Raw genomic sequence first — 15,829 nt, forward strand, 5'->3', positions numbered from 1 at the left:
GTATTCCTACTCCTCTGCTTACAGTAGCCTTCCATGAGCCCCAACACCAACTCTCACTATGGTATTCATTAACCATTCCTTGAATAACCAGAAGCAAGTGCTGGTTAAATGGTTAAGTTGGTAAACTGCTTGCCCCAGTGCATACTTTATAATCCCAATGCTGGGGTGCCAAAGAGGGTGGTACTAGGGGAGACAGACAGACTCCTGAAACTCACTGGCCAGCCAGTTTTGCCAGATGTTCAGTTCTAGGGTCAATGAGAAACCCGATCTCAAAAAATAGATCTCAAGGTCAAGGCCTGCCTGGGCTACAGAATTCATGGTCAGTCTGTGCAGCCTAGTAAGATATTGTCAGGTGACCCAATCTGTCACTTTGTGACAACCAATCCTAGAAGGAGTTGTGAAGAGAGCAGAATTGGGAAGCAGAAATGAAGCGTGTGACCTGTGAAGACGTGGCTGTTAATTTCCCCTTGGAAGAGTGGGCTTTGCAAGATTCTTCCCCATAAAAGCTCCACAGGCATGTGATGCAGGAAACCTTCAGAAACCTGGTGGCAACAGGAACAGCAGAACTTTGAAGATGACTTTCCAGGAAAAAATCAAAGACATCAAATCATAGAGACTCTGAACATAATAATTACTGTGGGAAAAAATTCAGCTGAATTCTAGATACCATTGTGAACAAGAAAATCCTTGTAGAGTAAAACCATATGAAAGGCAGGTATGTGGAGATGGAGATATCCTTTATGTTCATTCATCCCTAAATGTTCACATCACAGCTCAGAATGAAAATCATCCAGATTAGGAACAGAAAAAGAAACGGAGGAATATAAAAAATGTGGGCATGCCTTTAGTTCTCCTCAAAGGTTTCTGAGTCATGTACGGATTCACACTGAACAGAAACTGTGAAAGTATATGGAATGGGAAAGCTGTTGGCTGTTATGGTTCCCTGTGAAAAAGGTCACAAGAGAGAGCTACTTTAAAGGACAGAATGAGAAGGCTCTATTATCCTAAGACCGTTTTAACAAAGATGACAGCACATAATGAAGAAAATTCATCAATGTTAAATGCCTGGGAGCATGTCTGTTCAATAAAGAAATATAAAACAACACACTCTGGTTAGAAATCTTGATTAGAAGAGATACACAAAATCATCAATTTACCAAAAGAGAATAAATAAACAATGGATCAAAACCACATAAATGTGCAAGATAATTTATCATTTATAATAATGTCACAAACCTGGTGACACTCCTCATTCAGTAGAGTGGCACCAACATTAAATAGCACGAAGCACTTGATACAAAACAATCTGTGCACAAGGCTCCCAAAATTATATAACTTGCAGATTTTCTGAAAGTTTTCAATATATCGCATCTATAAGGTACTTCACTGTAAAAACAGATCTTATGACTATCCATTTTCTTTCATTCTTGAAAATAAGTGTTAGGTAAAATAATTCTCTAAGGCAGTGGTTCTAAACCTTCCTAAAGTTGCAACCCTTTAATACAGTTCCTCATGTTGTGGTGACCCACAACCATAAAATTATTCCCATTGCTACTTCATAACTGTAATTTCCTACTATTGTGAATCATAATGTAAATATCTGATATGCAGGATATGATATGTGATACTGGGTTGGGACTCAAACCGTGGTTTGAAGATTGCTGTGCGAAGGTTTACTTAAGCAGCAGAGTATTAGTAACTTACCAGGCAGTACCTTTTTTTAATTTGGTTGTAAACTAATTGCAATTAATGAACATTTGAGAAATTTGATGCTTTTAAAAGATTTATTTATTTTATGTATGTTGGTATACTGTTGCTGTCTTCAGACACACCAGAAGATGGCATCAGGTCCCTTTATAGATGGTGAGCAAACATGTGGTTGCTGAGAATTGAACACAGGCTGGAAGAGCAACCAGTGCTCTTAACTGCTGAGTCAGCTCTCTAGCATGTTTTGTTTTTTAAATTGCTGGGATTTTCCTATTAGCCTCATGCAACCGGTTCATATTCTCTCTCTCTCTCTCTCTCTCTCTCTCTCTCTCTCTCTCTCTCTCTCTCTCTCTCTTACACACACACATACACACTCACACTCTTCAGATCAGATGAACCTTTAGTTGGTTTTAATATTACTTGAGATATATATTTTCCTCAGAATATATTTCTGTATATATTTTTGAGAACTTTTAAACTGTTTATACAATGTTCAAATTAATAAATGTTATATTTCTCAGATACAAAGATCTCTGTAAGGTAATCATCAACTACATCAAGTATACAAGTATTTTTAAAAGAGGGCTTGGGTTTTGGCCCTCTTTTATAGCTCAGTGGTCAAGTGCTTGTGTAGTATCCATGAATCCTTGGTTCACTCCCTAGAACTGAATATAAAATTAAAAAGTAAAAAACAAAAAAAAACCCTCATGTACATATATGTTAAAGGCATGAAAAGACACCAGTTCTCAAAGAATTTTAAAGATATTATTTTCATCTCTACTTAGAGTAATCCACAAAGGGTACATTGTCTAAAATTAGGGAAATTGTTTATTTATGGTATTTGTTGTATAATTAATTTTTATAGTTTAAGAAAAATATAGGAATTTAAAGATACACCATGAAAGATATGTATGCTAGATTACAAAGAATTTGAATTTCTGAAAATGTATTAATTATTTAATATGAAAATTTCAGAATTCAGTATTAGATAACATACTTTGAGAGAGTATACTGGTAGTATTGGAAAGTGAAAAAATTAATGTGATATACAAAACACACTGAAATAAGATGTTTATGAGCATTTCAATAATGATTATTTCCCTTATTATTTTCTGTATGTTCCAAATTACAATAGAAATGAATTGTCAAGTTAGCAAGATGGCCCAGTGAGGAAAAGTGTCTGCCTCCAAGGCTGTAGACCTTAATTCAATTCCCAGGACCCATATGATAAAAGGAGAAAAACAATTCCCAGAACATGTCACCTGAATTACACATGCATACGACGACAATGTGCAGACAAACACACACACATATCCACACACAATTTTAATTTTTAAACGTATTTTATATGTATGGATGCTTTCCTACCATGTCGTTTGTGCACCACATGCATTCTTGGTTCCAATGGAGGCCAGAAGACAGTACTGGATATCCAGAAACTAGAGTGATAGATGACTGTGAGCAGTCATGGAGGTACTGGGAATCAAACTTAGGTCCTCTGAAGGAGCAGCCAGTAGTCTTAACCAATGAGCCATCTCTCCAGACACATTAAAAAAATTTATAGTATCTGGGCAGTAGTGGCGCACGCCTTTAATCCCAGCACTTGGGAGGCAGAGGCACGTGGATTTCTGAGTTGGAGGCCAGCCTGGTCTACAGAGTGAGTTCCAGGACAGCCAGGGCTACACAGAGAAACCCTGTCTCGAAAAACCAAAAAAAAAAAAAAATATATATATATATATATATATATATATATATATATATATATACACACACACATACATAGTAAAAAAGAAAAAGTCATAGAGTGAATGTGTGCTGAGATCTCCTCAGTAGATTAAGCAAGGAGTACCAGCCCTATCCATCTAAACAATAAAGTCAGGCTACCAGAAGACAAATGAATGCAGATTTAAAACATTTTACCATGCAAAAATAGATGCCCTCTCTAAGTGAGAAATGGTAGAACTGTGATTAGTGAAGCCATTACACATTCTCTGTCTCTGACTCTGTCTCCCCTACTCCCCTCTCTCCCTCCCTCCCCCTCTCTCAATCTCTCTCTCTAATCCAGAATAAATGAGTCTGCAGAGAGGAAGACTAGAACAATATGCCCTACATACACTACCAAAGTCCACATGGAAAAAATAAGAGACTGTAATAAAAAAAAAAAACCCATACTATGCAAAATAAAGTCCCAATCCTCCATGCTTCTAATCTGTGTCCCAGCTCCAACCTACTTCCTCCCTTGGAAGTGTATTCCTTTCTGATAAACTGCATCTATTTCTGCTGTTACCTTCATTCCTTTGTTTGGTTCCTCACTGAAACACAAGAACCTGGAAATCTCAGCAGATGGCCACAAAACCCCAATTTCCACTGCTATCACAGGTGCCTATAATCTCAGCACTGGGGAGATTAAGGATCCCCAGGAGTTCAAGGTTAGTGTGGACTATATAGCAATTATCAGGTTAGCCAAGTCTACATATGCATATATATGCTTCATATAAAAATAAGAGATAACTACTATACATAGTAGCAAATACTGTTGATATCAACAAGAATATACCCACAGCCAGATAACAAGCTAAAAAAAATCTTTTGACTATTTATGGAAAGCACCATCTACCTGAAACAGGCATTTATTTACTGCTTTTAACACATGATTCTAGAGACAGCACACCACATATGTGGAGTCAGTTATCAATAGATCAGGAAACATGAAAGTGAACATAAAGTTTTACCAATAGCCACTGTCAATCTCTAGACAATGCAGTGGTTTAGAGGATGCTTTTGGCCCTGGAATCCAAGGATGAGTAAAAGACACATCCAATTAAGAATGGCAAACAGCAAGCAAAGATTTTTTTTGTAAACTGTAGAATTTAGAATACTGGCCGCTCTTCCAAAAGACCAGGGTTCAATTCCCAGCACCCATGTGGCAGCTCACAAACTCCAATTCCAGGTAATCTGACACCCTCACACAAACATACATACAGGCAAAACACCAACACACATGAAATAAAAATACATTTAAAAAAGAAAGAAAACTGCAAAGACTCAAGAGTTTTATGAAACATTACATGCATTAAAAACAATTATGGAGAAGAAATGCTCCTGTATTTAACAAATGCTGGTGTTGAAGATAGACTACTAAACATTGTCCTGTAAATGTCCTGGGGGGGGGGGGAACTGGGGTGAGGGGAGGGCATAACTTGTAAAGCTCCTGTCCTTAGGACAAATTCTTTGTTGTTTAACATTTACATAGAATTCAAGGGTTATTTTTGAGTTTTCCAAATCAGGTCTGAAAGAACTTTGTCAATCCTGTTGCTCATTTACTAGGTAGGACCAACCCACCATAGGCTAATTAGGTATGTGCATATTATGGTAATTTGCAGTAATTGTATGGTTAATGGGACAAACAGCAATAATTCCAGATTTTGTTTTAATGTGCAAATATGGGTGTCAGTATGCTTTAAATATAAATGCATGGGGAAAACCTCTAAAGCAAGAATCACCCAACAGAATTAATAGTGATCATGGGGTGATGGGACTGTGGCTAAAAACTGTTTTTATTTTTATCTTAGCCACTCTGATGGGTGTAAGATGGAACCTCAGAGATGTTTTGATTTGCAGTTCCTGATGACTAAGGACTTTGAACATTTTTTTAACTGCATCTCAGCCATTCAAGATTCCTCTGCTGAGAATTCTCTGTTTTGCTCTGTACCACAATTTTTTAATTGGGTTATTTGGGTTGTTAGTGTCTAACTTTTTGAGTTCTTTGTAAATTTTGGATATTAGTCCTCTCTCAGATGTACTCAATGGGGGTGACCTTAGCTGTGACTCACTACACTGAGAATAAAGAACCTGAAGAGGCCACACCTCCTGTTGTCAGACAGGAGCCCAAGTGGAACAACAGGGATACCAACACACAGAAAACTTTCAACCCAAAATTTATCGTGTCTACAAGAAATGCAGGCATGAAGGATGGAGCTGAGACTGAAGGAATGGCCAACCAATAACCAGCCTAACTAGAGACCATCCTATGAGCAAGCACCAATCCCTAATATTACTAATGATACTCCGTTATGCTTGTAGACATAAATCTACCATGGCTGCCCTCTGAGAGGCTCCACCCAGCAACTGACTCAGACAGATGCAGACAGCCACAGCCAAACAGTGGAAGGAGCATGGGGACTCTCATGGAAAAATAGGAGGAAGGATTGTGGACCCCAAAGGAGATAGGAACTCCACAGGAAGACCAACAGAGTCAACTAACCTGGACCCCTGGGGCTCTCAGAGTCTGAATCACCAACCAAAGAGCATACAGGGAGTGGATCTAGGCCTCCTCACTCTTATGTAGCAGTTGTGCAGCTTGGTCTTCATGTGGCTCCCACAGAACTGGAGCAGGGCCTATCACAAAAGCTGTTGCCTGTCTGTGAGATATGCTCTTCTAGCTGGGCTGCCTTGTCTGGCTTTAGTGGGAGAGGTTATGCCTAGCTCTGCAGAGACTTGAAAAGGGGGGTGGGGTGTCAGGGTAGGGGGTGGGGAAGATACTGGGGGTTTCTCTCCCTAGGAGGAGAAGGGGAAGGGGCTGGGGGGAGGGGGAAATGATTGTGGTAAGGTGTGACCAGGAGAGAGGCACTGAGCAGGATGCAAAGTAAGTAAAAAGTAAAATTAAGTTGTTTTTTTTTTTATATAAAAAAAATCTCATTAATACTCCCAGAAAATGTCTAGAATGCAGTGAAATAAAATCTATTTGCAAACGTGCATAAATTGCAAGGCCAGAAGGAAAAAAGAATGAGTTCCTAGGCTGCACCACTAAAGCAAGGGCAACTTGGAAAGAACAGGGCTTCGTCCAAGACACAGGGAGTTGTTTGGAGGCAATCCTGAAGTTGGTAACTTAATCTCCAGCTCCAAGACAGCAACTTAAAAAAAAAAAAAAAAAAAAAAAAAAAAAAAAAAAAAAAAAAAAAAAGCCTCCATACTAGAAGGAGGCTCTACAGTGAGGATTTTTTTTTTCCACATGCAAAGGGAAGGTGCAGAGAGGCCCACTGCATCTGGAAATACTGCCATGTAAGGGTTGGAGAAGCATATAATAAGCATTGACATCAGAGAAAAAGACCATCTTTTCCTAGAATTTCTGCTGCCAGCCAATTAAATAAAGATGAAAAAGCCAACCTACTGAGACTGACCAGACAGACCATACTGGAACCTGCCCAAATAGCTAAGCAGTCTACACCAATAAAGGAAGCCTTCCTTAGTTCCGCTCACAGACACATAACAACAGCATAAGAAAGTCCCTACCACATTTGAAAGATGTTGCTCCTTGTAGTATAGTACTGGCAAATTCCAAGTCCTTGCACAGGAGTCCTGAGAGGCCCTGCTAGTCTCCCTTCGGAAGCAGGCGGACACTTTCCTTTGAATGCTGTGGTTCTCTGCCGGCCAAGGGATGCAACCGCTGAGGCAGAATGGGACTGCTGATAAGTAGGACCTACTTCCCAGGAGGCCACGTGAGAGGTGTGCCAGTCCCTGGACATACTCCTCCCACTCTGCCCAGCCTTTGATACTTATTCTCATGTGGCTGCGCTCACTGGCTTCCCTGCAGCCTTCACATCCCCTCTAACCCTAAAGGCCCACCTCATGGTCCAGGACACAATGCAGGCAGCCAATGGAGCCTTCCCTCCTGGGGACCCCACTTATTCCTCTCCAAAATCTCCTACTGGTGGTTATGCCCCAAGCATGCTACTGTCCAGTACCCGCCAAGCACTCCTACTTACGTCTCTGCTTCTGGACAAGTATAAGAATAATAACAAAGCTTTCTTAATTATTTTAACTCAATCCTCAAAGAAGTCAACGGTGGCAAAAAAGCACATATTTACTTAAGGGGGCCTTAAACAGTACTGTGAGCAAACAGGGCCCCATGAAGGGTAGAACTTGGCCCAGGCTCAAGAGACCACCCTTTCCAGTCCAAGCTCCACCAGCTTCTCCTGTTTTCCTGAAAAACAAATAATCCAACAAACAAAAGTCCTTTTGTTCTCTGGCTGTTTCTTCAGCTTTAAGAACCAGAGGGTAGCACCAACTAGGTAGGAGAGTTTAAGAGAAGAAGCCCTTTCATCTACAATGCCTCCTCATCCCACCAGACACCCATTCCCCAAGAAAGTTTCTTGCACTTAAAAGTGTTTGAAATCTACTGGTATCACAATCTCTCTAAGCTTTCCTCCCAGTGTCCTGAACAGAAAAGACAACAGACAAAAGAAAGAAAGAAAATGAGTAAACTTAACCATCCCTAGGAGTGACTCTATGTACACCCAGAAGTAACCACTATGCTAATTTAGTCTGTAATACTGATAAGCTGCTACCCAGGCACAAACTTAACCATGAGATATTTTAAAAAATCATCTTTTTTCAAGGTAGTATATCTTTGCTTTCTACCTTCTTAGACTCCCTACATCATATCTGCATTTATCCCTGAAAAACAAATCTCTACAGAGTTGGGTCAGGTTCTTTCATGTGATTGTGTATAGCTTATCTTTTCCAAACAGCACAAGACGGTTTTTCCTAAATTCAATTATCTGGCATCATAGATTATGGACTGTTGTAGCAGAATTCTTTGTCTGCCATTTTGAAGATGTAAGGAAAATTTTGCTCTCCCTAACAGTGTGCTTCCAGAGCTGGTGGTCTTGCGTGGCTAAGACTGAGTATATATCCTTTTAAGAATCAAAGCCCACAAGCTTCCTGATGTAATAAAATACCAGAACACATGGTCACGAGTGGAACCTGTGTTATAACAGGACCAGCTGGTCCCAAGAAGGGGACCTATGTGTTTTATCCCCTGCAATCTTAGTGTGGTAAGATTGTTCAGAAATATCCAGCTCAAGGAATTGTGACGTGAAATGGGGGAAGGGGATTCATATTAACTTGTTTGCATCCAGGTATGGTTTCTTGTGATCTTTGAGTGGTCGCAATTTCCTGAGACTTGAGGAAGGGTCTCCTGAGCATGAGGGTCTTCAGTTTTTTCAACTGAGACACACACCAAGGAGAACCCTGAGATAGATCAACAATAGTGCTGAACCATGGTTTACCCAGTTTACATAGGTCAGGGAGGCAAGTATGCAACTATAATCTTTGATCTTTCTCAGATTATAAATTTGCACACAGAAATATCTGGAGTGCATGGCTGACAGAATGGTCCTGGAGAAATGTTTGGGTTCTTTTACTGTTCATTTATTCATTGTTTGTTGTTGTCTCCTACCCCTTTTTAGCATAACTGGGTACTCAGCCCACAGATTTAATTGTACTGCACAAATACAAAGCTACTTCCAGCTGCAATGTAATTAATTAATGTAAAATTAATATCACACAAAATCTTAAAAATACATTTTCACAGAGTATATAATAGTGTACAGGTCTTAAATGTATGAAAAGGCACTGAGTCATAAATAACTTAAAAGACATTTTTAAAAACGAAGACAACAAATTCAAATCTCAACATAGTAACATTTTGAAGGTTAACAGTAATCTCAGTATACAATGATGCAGATACTGGCAAGGTTTTTGGTCAAAGGAGTTTTGTAGTATCTGTCCACTTGGCAGAAAGCCACAGAAGGCTCATTGTTTAAAATGAGGGCAATGATGTCCTAACAATGTTTGTCATAGCATTATTTTTTCTTTGTCAGACACAATGAAGGAACTGTTAATCATGTTATAGAAGATGATATGATAGAATTGGGAAATTTGAATTTTAAGAAAATATAGATGGTAGGCTGGAGTGGCATATGCATTTAATCTCATCATTCAGGAGGCAGAAGTAGGCAGATCTCTGAGTTCAAAGCCAGCCTGGTCTACAGAGTGAGTTCCAGGATAGCCAAGGCTACACAGAGAAAACCTGTCTCAAAAAAGAAAAAAGAAAGAAAGAAAATATGATAATTACCTAATAGGAAAAAAACTACTCCATAATCTAATATTGAACAGTATATTACCACAATTATGTAAAAATGAATGCAATATGCAAAACACGTTAAGAAAAGATTACACTTTTTCATTTATTCTCTTCCATATATACCAAAGTGACTACAACAGAAATGAATTAGAAAGTCAGGGTGGTGACACACTTCTCTGATCCCAGAACATGGGAGGCTGAGGCAGAAGACTAGAAACAGACTGAACCCCACAAGCTTACCCTATTTAAAAATAACTACCTAAATGAGCAAACAAAAGACACTGCCATTTCATCACATGGAATTAATGATAAATTAATAGTGAATATGTGAAAAACATTTCTTCAGCAAGTCTTGTAAACTCCCACACCTACTGGACAGGATCAAAGAAGCAGTCAGCCTTCTCCATGGGGACAATGAAGTAAAACTGCCAGATGACAGAGAAAGCAAGTAGAACTCCTGTGGGTCTTCTCTCAGTGCTGACATTCCTTTTAAGGTGGAAATGGGAGAAGTTATGGTTAGCAGAGCTACCACTCCCACTTGAATACAAGCCACACCTTGTATTCATCTCTTCCTTTGATAATGTCATTACTGCTGACCCACCCCTTTAACTCCAGAAGGTCAAAGACAACTGCTTGTACAACTATCAGCTCTGCCCTCATGGGTGAAGGTTAAATATATGTGCATGTATGGGCAGCTTTGATGAATCAGGATCTGTGGGGCCCAGTCCTTCTAGTGAGAATATAAAAAACATGTAATTGTGCTAAATTACCACAAGGGATATAGGGAACAGAAATATATTGGAGTCCTAGAGGGTAGTGAGTTTAACAAGTAGTTAGGAGACTATTCAAACATGTACTTAGAATTTGGGGTTTTCAAAGCATTTTGATGCGGACTTCCTTGGAATAGTGGAAAAACGAAAGGAGATAGCTAAAACTGAGTGGCTCAGGAAAGAGGACTAGATGGGACTGTCAGCTTTGCACAGAAGAATAAAATGGTGGAACATAGGCTTCAATGCTAGCAGGGAGGCAGCAGTACTTCAGTGGTAGTGTGCTTCAAGCTCTAAGCTCCACCCCCAGCAGAGAAGTGTGGGGTAGGGTAGTAATAATAATTATATATCTGGAAACCACAACCATAATTTAAAAGAAAACATTCATAATATATGTGTCACTGTGGGATTAATTTCTATACCTGTAACATTAAATCAATTTTTCAAAAATGCATACATAATGATAACTGCACAAGAAAAAAAGTTCACGCAGAATGGGAATTAACCTTCATGCAAAATGTACTCATAAAATAAAAAGGTTAGACTTATGTAGTATAATATTGTCAAAATCAAATTTAATTAATATAAAAAGTTTGCACTTGTGAAGCCTATAAATCTGCTTCTAGAAATATAAGAATGTATGAAAATATTCTTTGTAATTTACAGAAGTATCTTTGAAGAATGTATTAAGATTTTCCTCCTTGATTCAGTTCACTCAAAATTACATAGTGCTTTTCCTACTGAAAGGTAGGAATGAGAACAGCAAAAGGTTACATCACAAAAGGAGATTTTACCATACCCAGGCTTAAGTAAATAAATAAATAAATGCTAAATAAATAAAATGCTGGTTAAAAAAATCTCTCCCTACTTTGCATGTCAAGGCAAATAGTAGAGAGAGCAATAAGGTGACATCTAGCAGGGAGGAATCAAACTAAGAACCTGTTGCACTATTTATGCAGGCTATCAACACTCAAGCACATATTAAAAGCATCACCCTTCATATTTGTGGCAACTGTGGCACACAGATGTGGACTCACATTCTACATGATACACTCTTTTTATATTTTGGTGCTAAATACAAGAACAAAAGGCACACTGGGAAGGAATGTAAACCTGGAAATAAAGGTGGTTTGAAATTCCAGTAAGGTACTTATTACATACTTTAAATGGAAAGAAAAGACATGTAGGAAACTGTTTAAGCACTACAGGATATTATGAAATGTCACATTGTATTTGTAAACAAAATTGCCCTGCCGAAATCAAACACTAATTCATATATACAACATAAATATTTAGAACACACTGCTAGCCACTTTATGTGCTCAAAAATCAATGGTGAGTAAAAAAAAAAAAAAAAAAAAAAACTAGTACAGAGTTTGTCCTTAGCAACAATACTTTTATAATATTTGATATTGAGATGGGGGTTGTGGGTTGTTTGTATTTTTCACATCAGTTATTAAATAATTTTGTCACACTGAAGAAAACCTTCAGGTGACGATGTGACTCAGCAATTACATATGTCAATGGAATTTTCTCTTATTTTCTAAATAAGTTTTTAAGATGCTAAAGAGAAGGTATAAATATGCACCCCGGTATGTTTAAAAGACCCGCATGGATTAGAAAAACCTCCGAGGCAATTACCATAAAAATGCAATTAATGGTGACCACAGGGTGATGGAACTGTAGGAAAAAACCTGTTTTCATTAACACTTTACAGAAAATATCCAAACGGAAGTGAAACGAAGTCTATACTGAAAGAATACATTGATAAAGGTCGACAAACCCCAGGGAAAGCAGAGGGTAGAATAATAAGGCTTTTCAGAGACGCTAAAATACAAGTAGCTACAGTGTCTAGGATGCCTCACAACAGTAAAGCCAACTTGAAAAATAAAGGGATTTTTTTCTAAGGCTGTGAATATCAACAAGGTAAACTCTAGAATTTATTAACTCAACTGCCAGTTCCAGACAGGCAGAAATCCTACTGGGAAAAAGGAAGGGGAGGGGAGGAGAAAGGGTAAGAAGAGAAGGGAAGAAGGAAAGGGGAAAAAGCCTCTTTAGTTTAAAAAGACTCACAGTATTTTTTCAAACACATAGGGCAGAAGAGAAGGGGCTATATGGCACAATACTGCCATCTAAGACTTAAAAAAAAAAAAAAAAAAAACAGACAGGCACCCACATCGGAGGATCGTCCATCTTCGGAGGATCATCCATCTTTTCCGCTGCTTTTCTGCCCACAGCCCATATGATGAAGGCTGGGAAAGACAGGTGAGATGAACAACACACAACACACTCAAACCTGAGCAGGGGGACTGGAGAACCATTCAAACAAAGGAAGCCTCTTTTAAGTCCCGCCCGCGGAACCATGGCAACAGCAACAGGAAGTCCCTACCACATTGGAATGATGAACTCTTCGTAGGGAAGGATTGGCTGGTTCAGAGTCTGCACGCATATGCTGGGAAGGTTGCTGCCAGTCTGGCTCGAGTCTTCTGCACTTTCCTTCTAATGCTGTAGTTGCCTGTTGCCTAAGAGACGCGATTGGTGATGTCCAGAACCTGTTCCCGACAGCCTCCTGCGTCTCACGCTCAAGACGCATACAAGGACATGCTCCTCCCACTCACCCCAGCCTCGAACCCACTTCTGACGCACTCACTATCCTCTCGGCCCTCACTTTTCTTAATCTAACTACCCACAGCGGTGTCCACGACGCTAAGCAAGCCGCCACTGGAACCTCTCATCCTTTGGGGCTTTCCCACACAGGTCACACCTGAGCAGCAAGGAAGAGCATGCCTATAGGTCCAATAATGGATAGGCCCCCTCCCTGTATCTGAGCTCCCAGAGGCAATGACGAGTAATATCATAAAAGCCTTCTGAATTATTTTAGCTCTATCCTAACATAACGGGAAAAATCATATTTTGTAACAAAAACAGGTTCCATTTTTGAATGGAATTGTTTACCACCTTTTTAATGAAAGGTTTGCAAAAAAAAAAAAAAAAAAAAAAAAAAAAAAAAAGACAGGCAGACACACAGTTCTTTACTTTTCCTGGGGTCTCCTGGGGTCCAAGGCAGGCATTGGACCAGGGTCAGAGAATTTCCCTTCCATCTTAGCTCCATAGTCCCTTTATTCTGAGGCAAGGTAATAAGAAAGGCCCTGCTTCTACTACTTGCTCCCTCCATGCACCGTACTCCCCCAGTACGCCACGAGTAAAATCCCCGAGATTTTAAAGGTCTACATGCTCTCTAAGCTTTTCTTTCTACTCACCTAGACAGGCAGAAAAATAATTTGAGAATTTGGATATTACAAAAATGAGTGAACTCTACCATCCTGAAGAGTACCAGCCATCCAAAAGTAACCTGTAAGCTTAGGCTACAACACTGATATGCCTTCATATTAAGAGAGTATCTGAAGAAAAAATTTCACTTTAAAGTTTTTTTTAGTGCCACACCATGTCCTACGTAGACAGTATGGTGGTACATAGACTGTAACAGCACTAAAAACTACTAAAGTCCATAGATATTTGAGTCCTTCCATTTCAGGTGAGGGGTTTTTTTTTTTGTTGTTGTTGTTTTGTTTTTTGTTTTTTTTAACAAACAAAAAAAACAAAAGGCTAAATTTTCAAATAGTAAGCTCGTTGTGCTTTTTCCAGTATGAAGTTCCTAATGGCAATGTAGGCCATGCTATTTTGTTACAGCACCCTTTCTGATTTAAGGTGCATGGGGAAACCTTTACTTCTAAAGTCATGAAATAAAGTAGCAAAGGCCCTGTACACCTATCCTCAATAAGTCAATTAAACAAAGTAACAGTAAAAAGTGGAAAGATTTGGTTACTGCAGTCACGGAGGGCAGAAGGGCACAGAACTCCAGTGATCTGCCCCCAAGCCCATCTTCCAGTGCATAGAAGTGACATTTAGGTTTAAACAAAGGGCAAAAAATATGCATAACTAAGCTGTCCTGGTTGTGATGTGGTCCCAGCCCCTCATAGTTTAGGCTCTTACAAGGCTAGTCTGACAAGTCATCAGAACTGTAGGAACTCTATGTTCAAGAGGTAGGTTCTCCCTCTGGATGGCACTGAGCTGAAGTATTTTAGATCCCCAGAATAAGATTCCTGGAGAGATTCCAATTCCTTGAGGTCCATTGCTCAACAGCCAAAAGGAGCAAATGTTTAGCATCTCCTTAAGATATCTTCATCCCTACCTGGACACTTAGATAAAGAAATATCAGATTACTTAGGAATGAAACTTGCTATTTCCCAGAAGGAAAGTATATGTGCTCTGTCCTTGTCTGTAATCTTAGCTTGGGGGGATTATTCAAATGTATCCAAGGCAAAATGTCACAATGTAAAAATTAAACAAGTGACTCAAATTCAGTATTTTTTGTGAACCGGTCTCAAGTAGTCCATGCTGACCTCCAACTATCTACATAACTGGCTACCTTGAACTCCTAAATGCTGGGATTACAGATGTGTCCCACCATATCCAACTGTCACTTAAATGTAAATTGTTTTTCAACTGATATGCATATGAGGCTAGACAAGAAGCAAGATGGTAGTTTATCTAGGGCAGAGAATGGAGTCCGTGATCTACAGGGAACCACCCCAGGTGTGTTTTTGAGTTTCTGAGAGTAGTTTTCCACCACCTTTTAAATATTTATTTATGAGATATTCTCCCTTTTTGTCATTACTTTTTGCTGAGCTGGGGACTGAACCCAGAGCCTTGAAGTGCTAAGCAAATGCTCTAACACTGAATTTATAGTCTCGATCACAAAATACTCATTTTAAGTTAACAGTATCTTATATGATATCTTGTATGTTCATCTTTTATATAAAAAGCATGTGAAAACAGATGTATAGGTCTTAAATGAAAATGTAAACCTTTGATGTAATTTATAGGCAAGTCTCAATTTAGTAACATTTAAAAGGGTAGCAATTAATCTCAGGCTATACTAATACAGACTCATACAGAACAGATGAATGGTCTCAAAGGAATTTTGCAAAATGTATCTCAGAACAGTCTCAGCAGGAGCCAAGAGATTCTAAAAAGAAACACTTGAGCCCCTGCCTAAGAAATAGGAATTTACCAAGAGTCTCATTTTGGGAAGGCAGATGCTGACCCCAGGTGCCAGTCAGAGAGGGAGCTTGTCTCCTGGAAAGAGCTTTTGCCTACTGCTGACAGTTTATATGGATGACCTTGCAGACCTGACAGGGGTGTGTCAATGATGAGCAGGATCATCTGGTCAGTAATACAGAAGTCTCGCCTTCTGCTGAATCCTAATGTTAGGACCTCCAAAATGGGCATGCCTAGACCTCTTTATTTGTTCCCCTTTCCAAAGTGGCCAAACTGAAATCTTCACTGTTACCTGTCTCCCTAATTGGCTTATTGATAATAGATGGTTGGCAGAGCCTATCTTATTTAGGGCTGCTAAAACCAGGTT

The 15,829-nt window shown here is 39.2% G+C and overlaps 1 protein-coding gene across 6 annotated transcripts in view; it reads right to left on the reverse strand.

Moving 5' to 3' along the window:
* The window catches only part of LOC117694006 (protein VCF1-like), a 45,466-nt gene that overhangs the window by 13,424 nt on the left and 16,213 nt on the right, over positions 1–15,829 (reverse strand). The window contains exons 1-2 of one of the 6 annotated variants that reach the window (XM_076918767.1): positions 12,791–12,970; positions 10,007–10,120 (exon numbers count right to left, since the gene is read on the reverse strand). The exons of 1 other annotated variant lie outside the window; for it this stretch is intronic. In XM_076918767.1, coding sequence (XP_076774882.1) covers positions 10,007–10,120; positions 12,791–12,795 — 119 coding nt within the window. In that variant the 5' untranslated portion in view covers positions 12,796–12,970. Of the gene's footprint in view, positions 1–10,002; positions 10,121–12,577; positions 12,736–12,790; positions 12,971–15,829 lie in introns of those variants that run through there. 4 more of the 6 variants (XM_076918768.1, XM_076918763.1, XM_034484723.2 and 1 more) reach the window with 4 other exon arrangements.

This window comes from Arvicanthis niloticus, chromosome X, assembly GCF_011762505.2.
Source record: "Arvicanthis niloticus isolate mArvNil1 chromosome X, mArvNil1.pat.X, whole genome shotgun sequence".
Lineage (NCBI taxonomy): Eukaryota > Metazoa > Chordata > Mammalia > Rodentia > Muridae > Arvicanthis > Arvicanthis niloticus.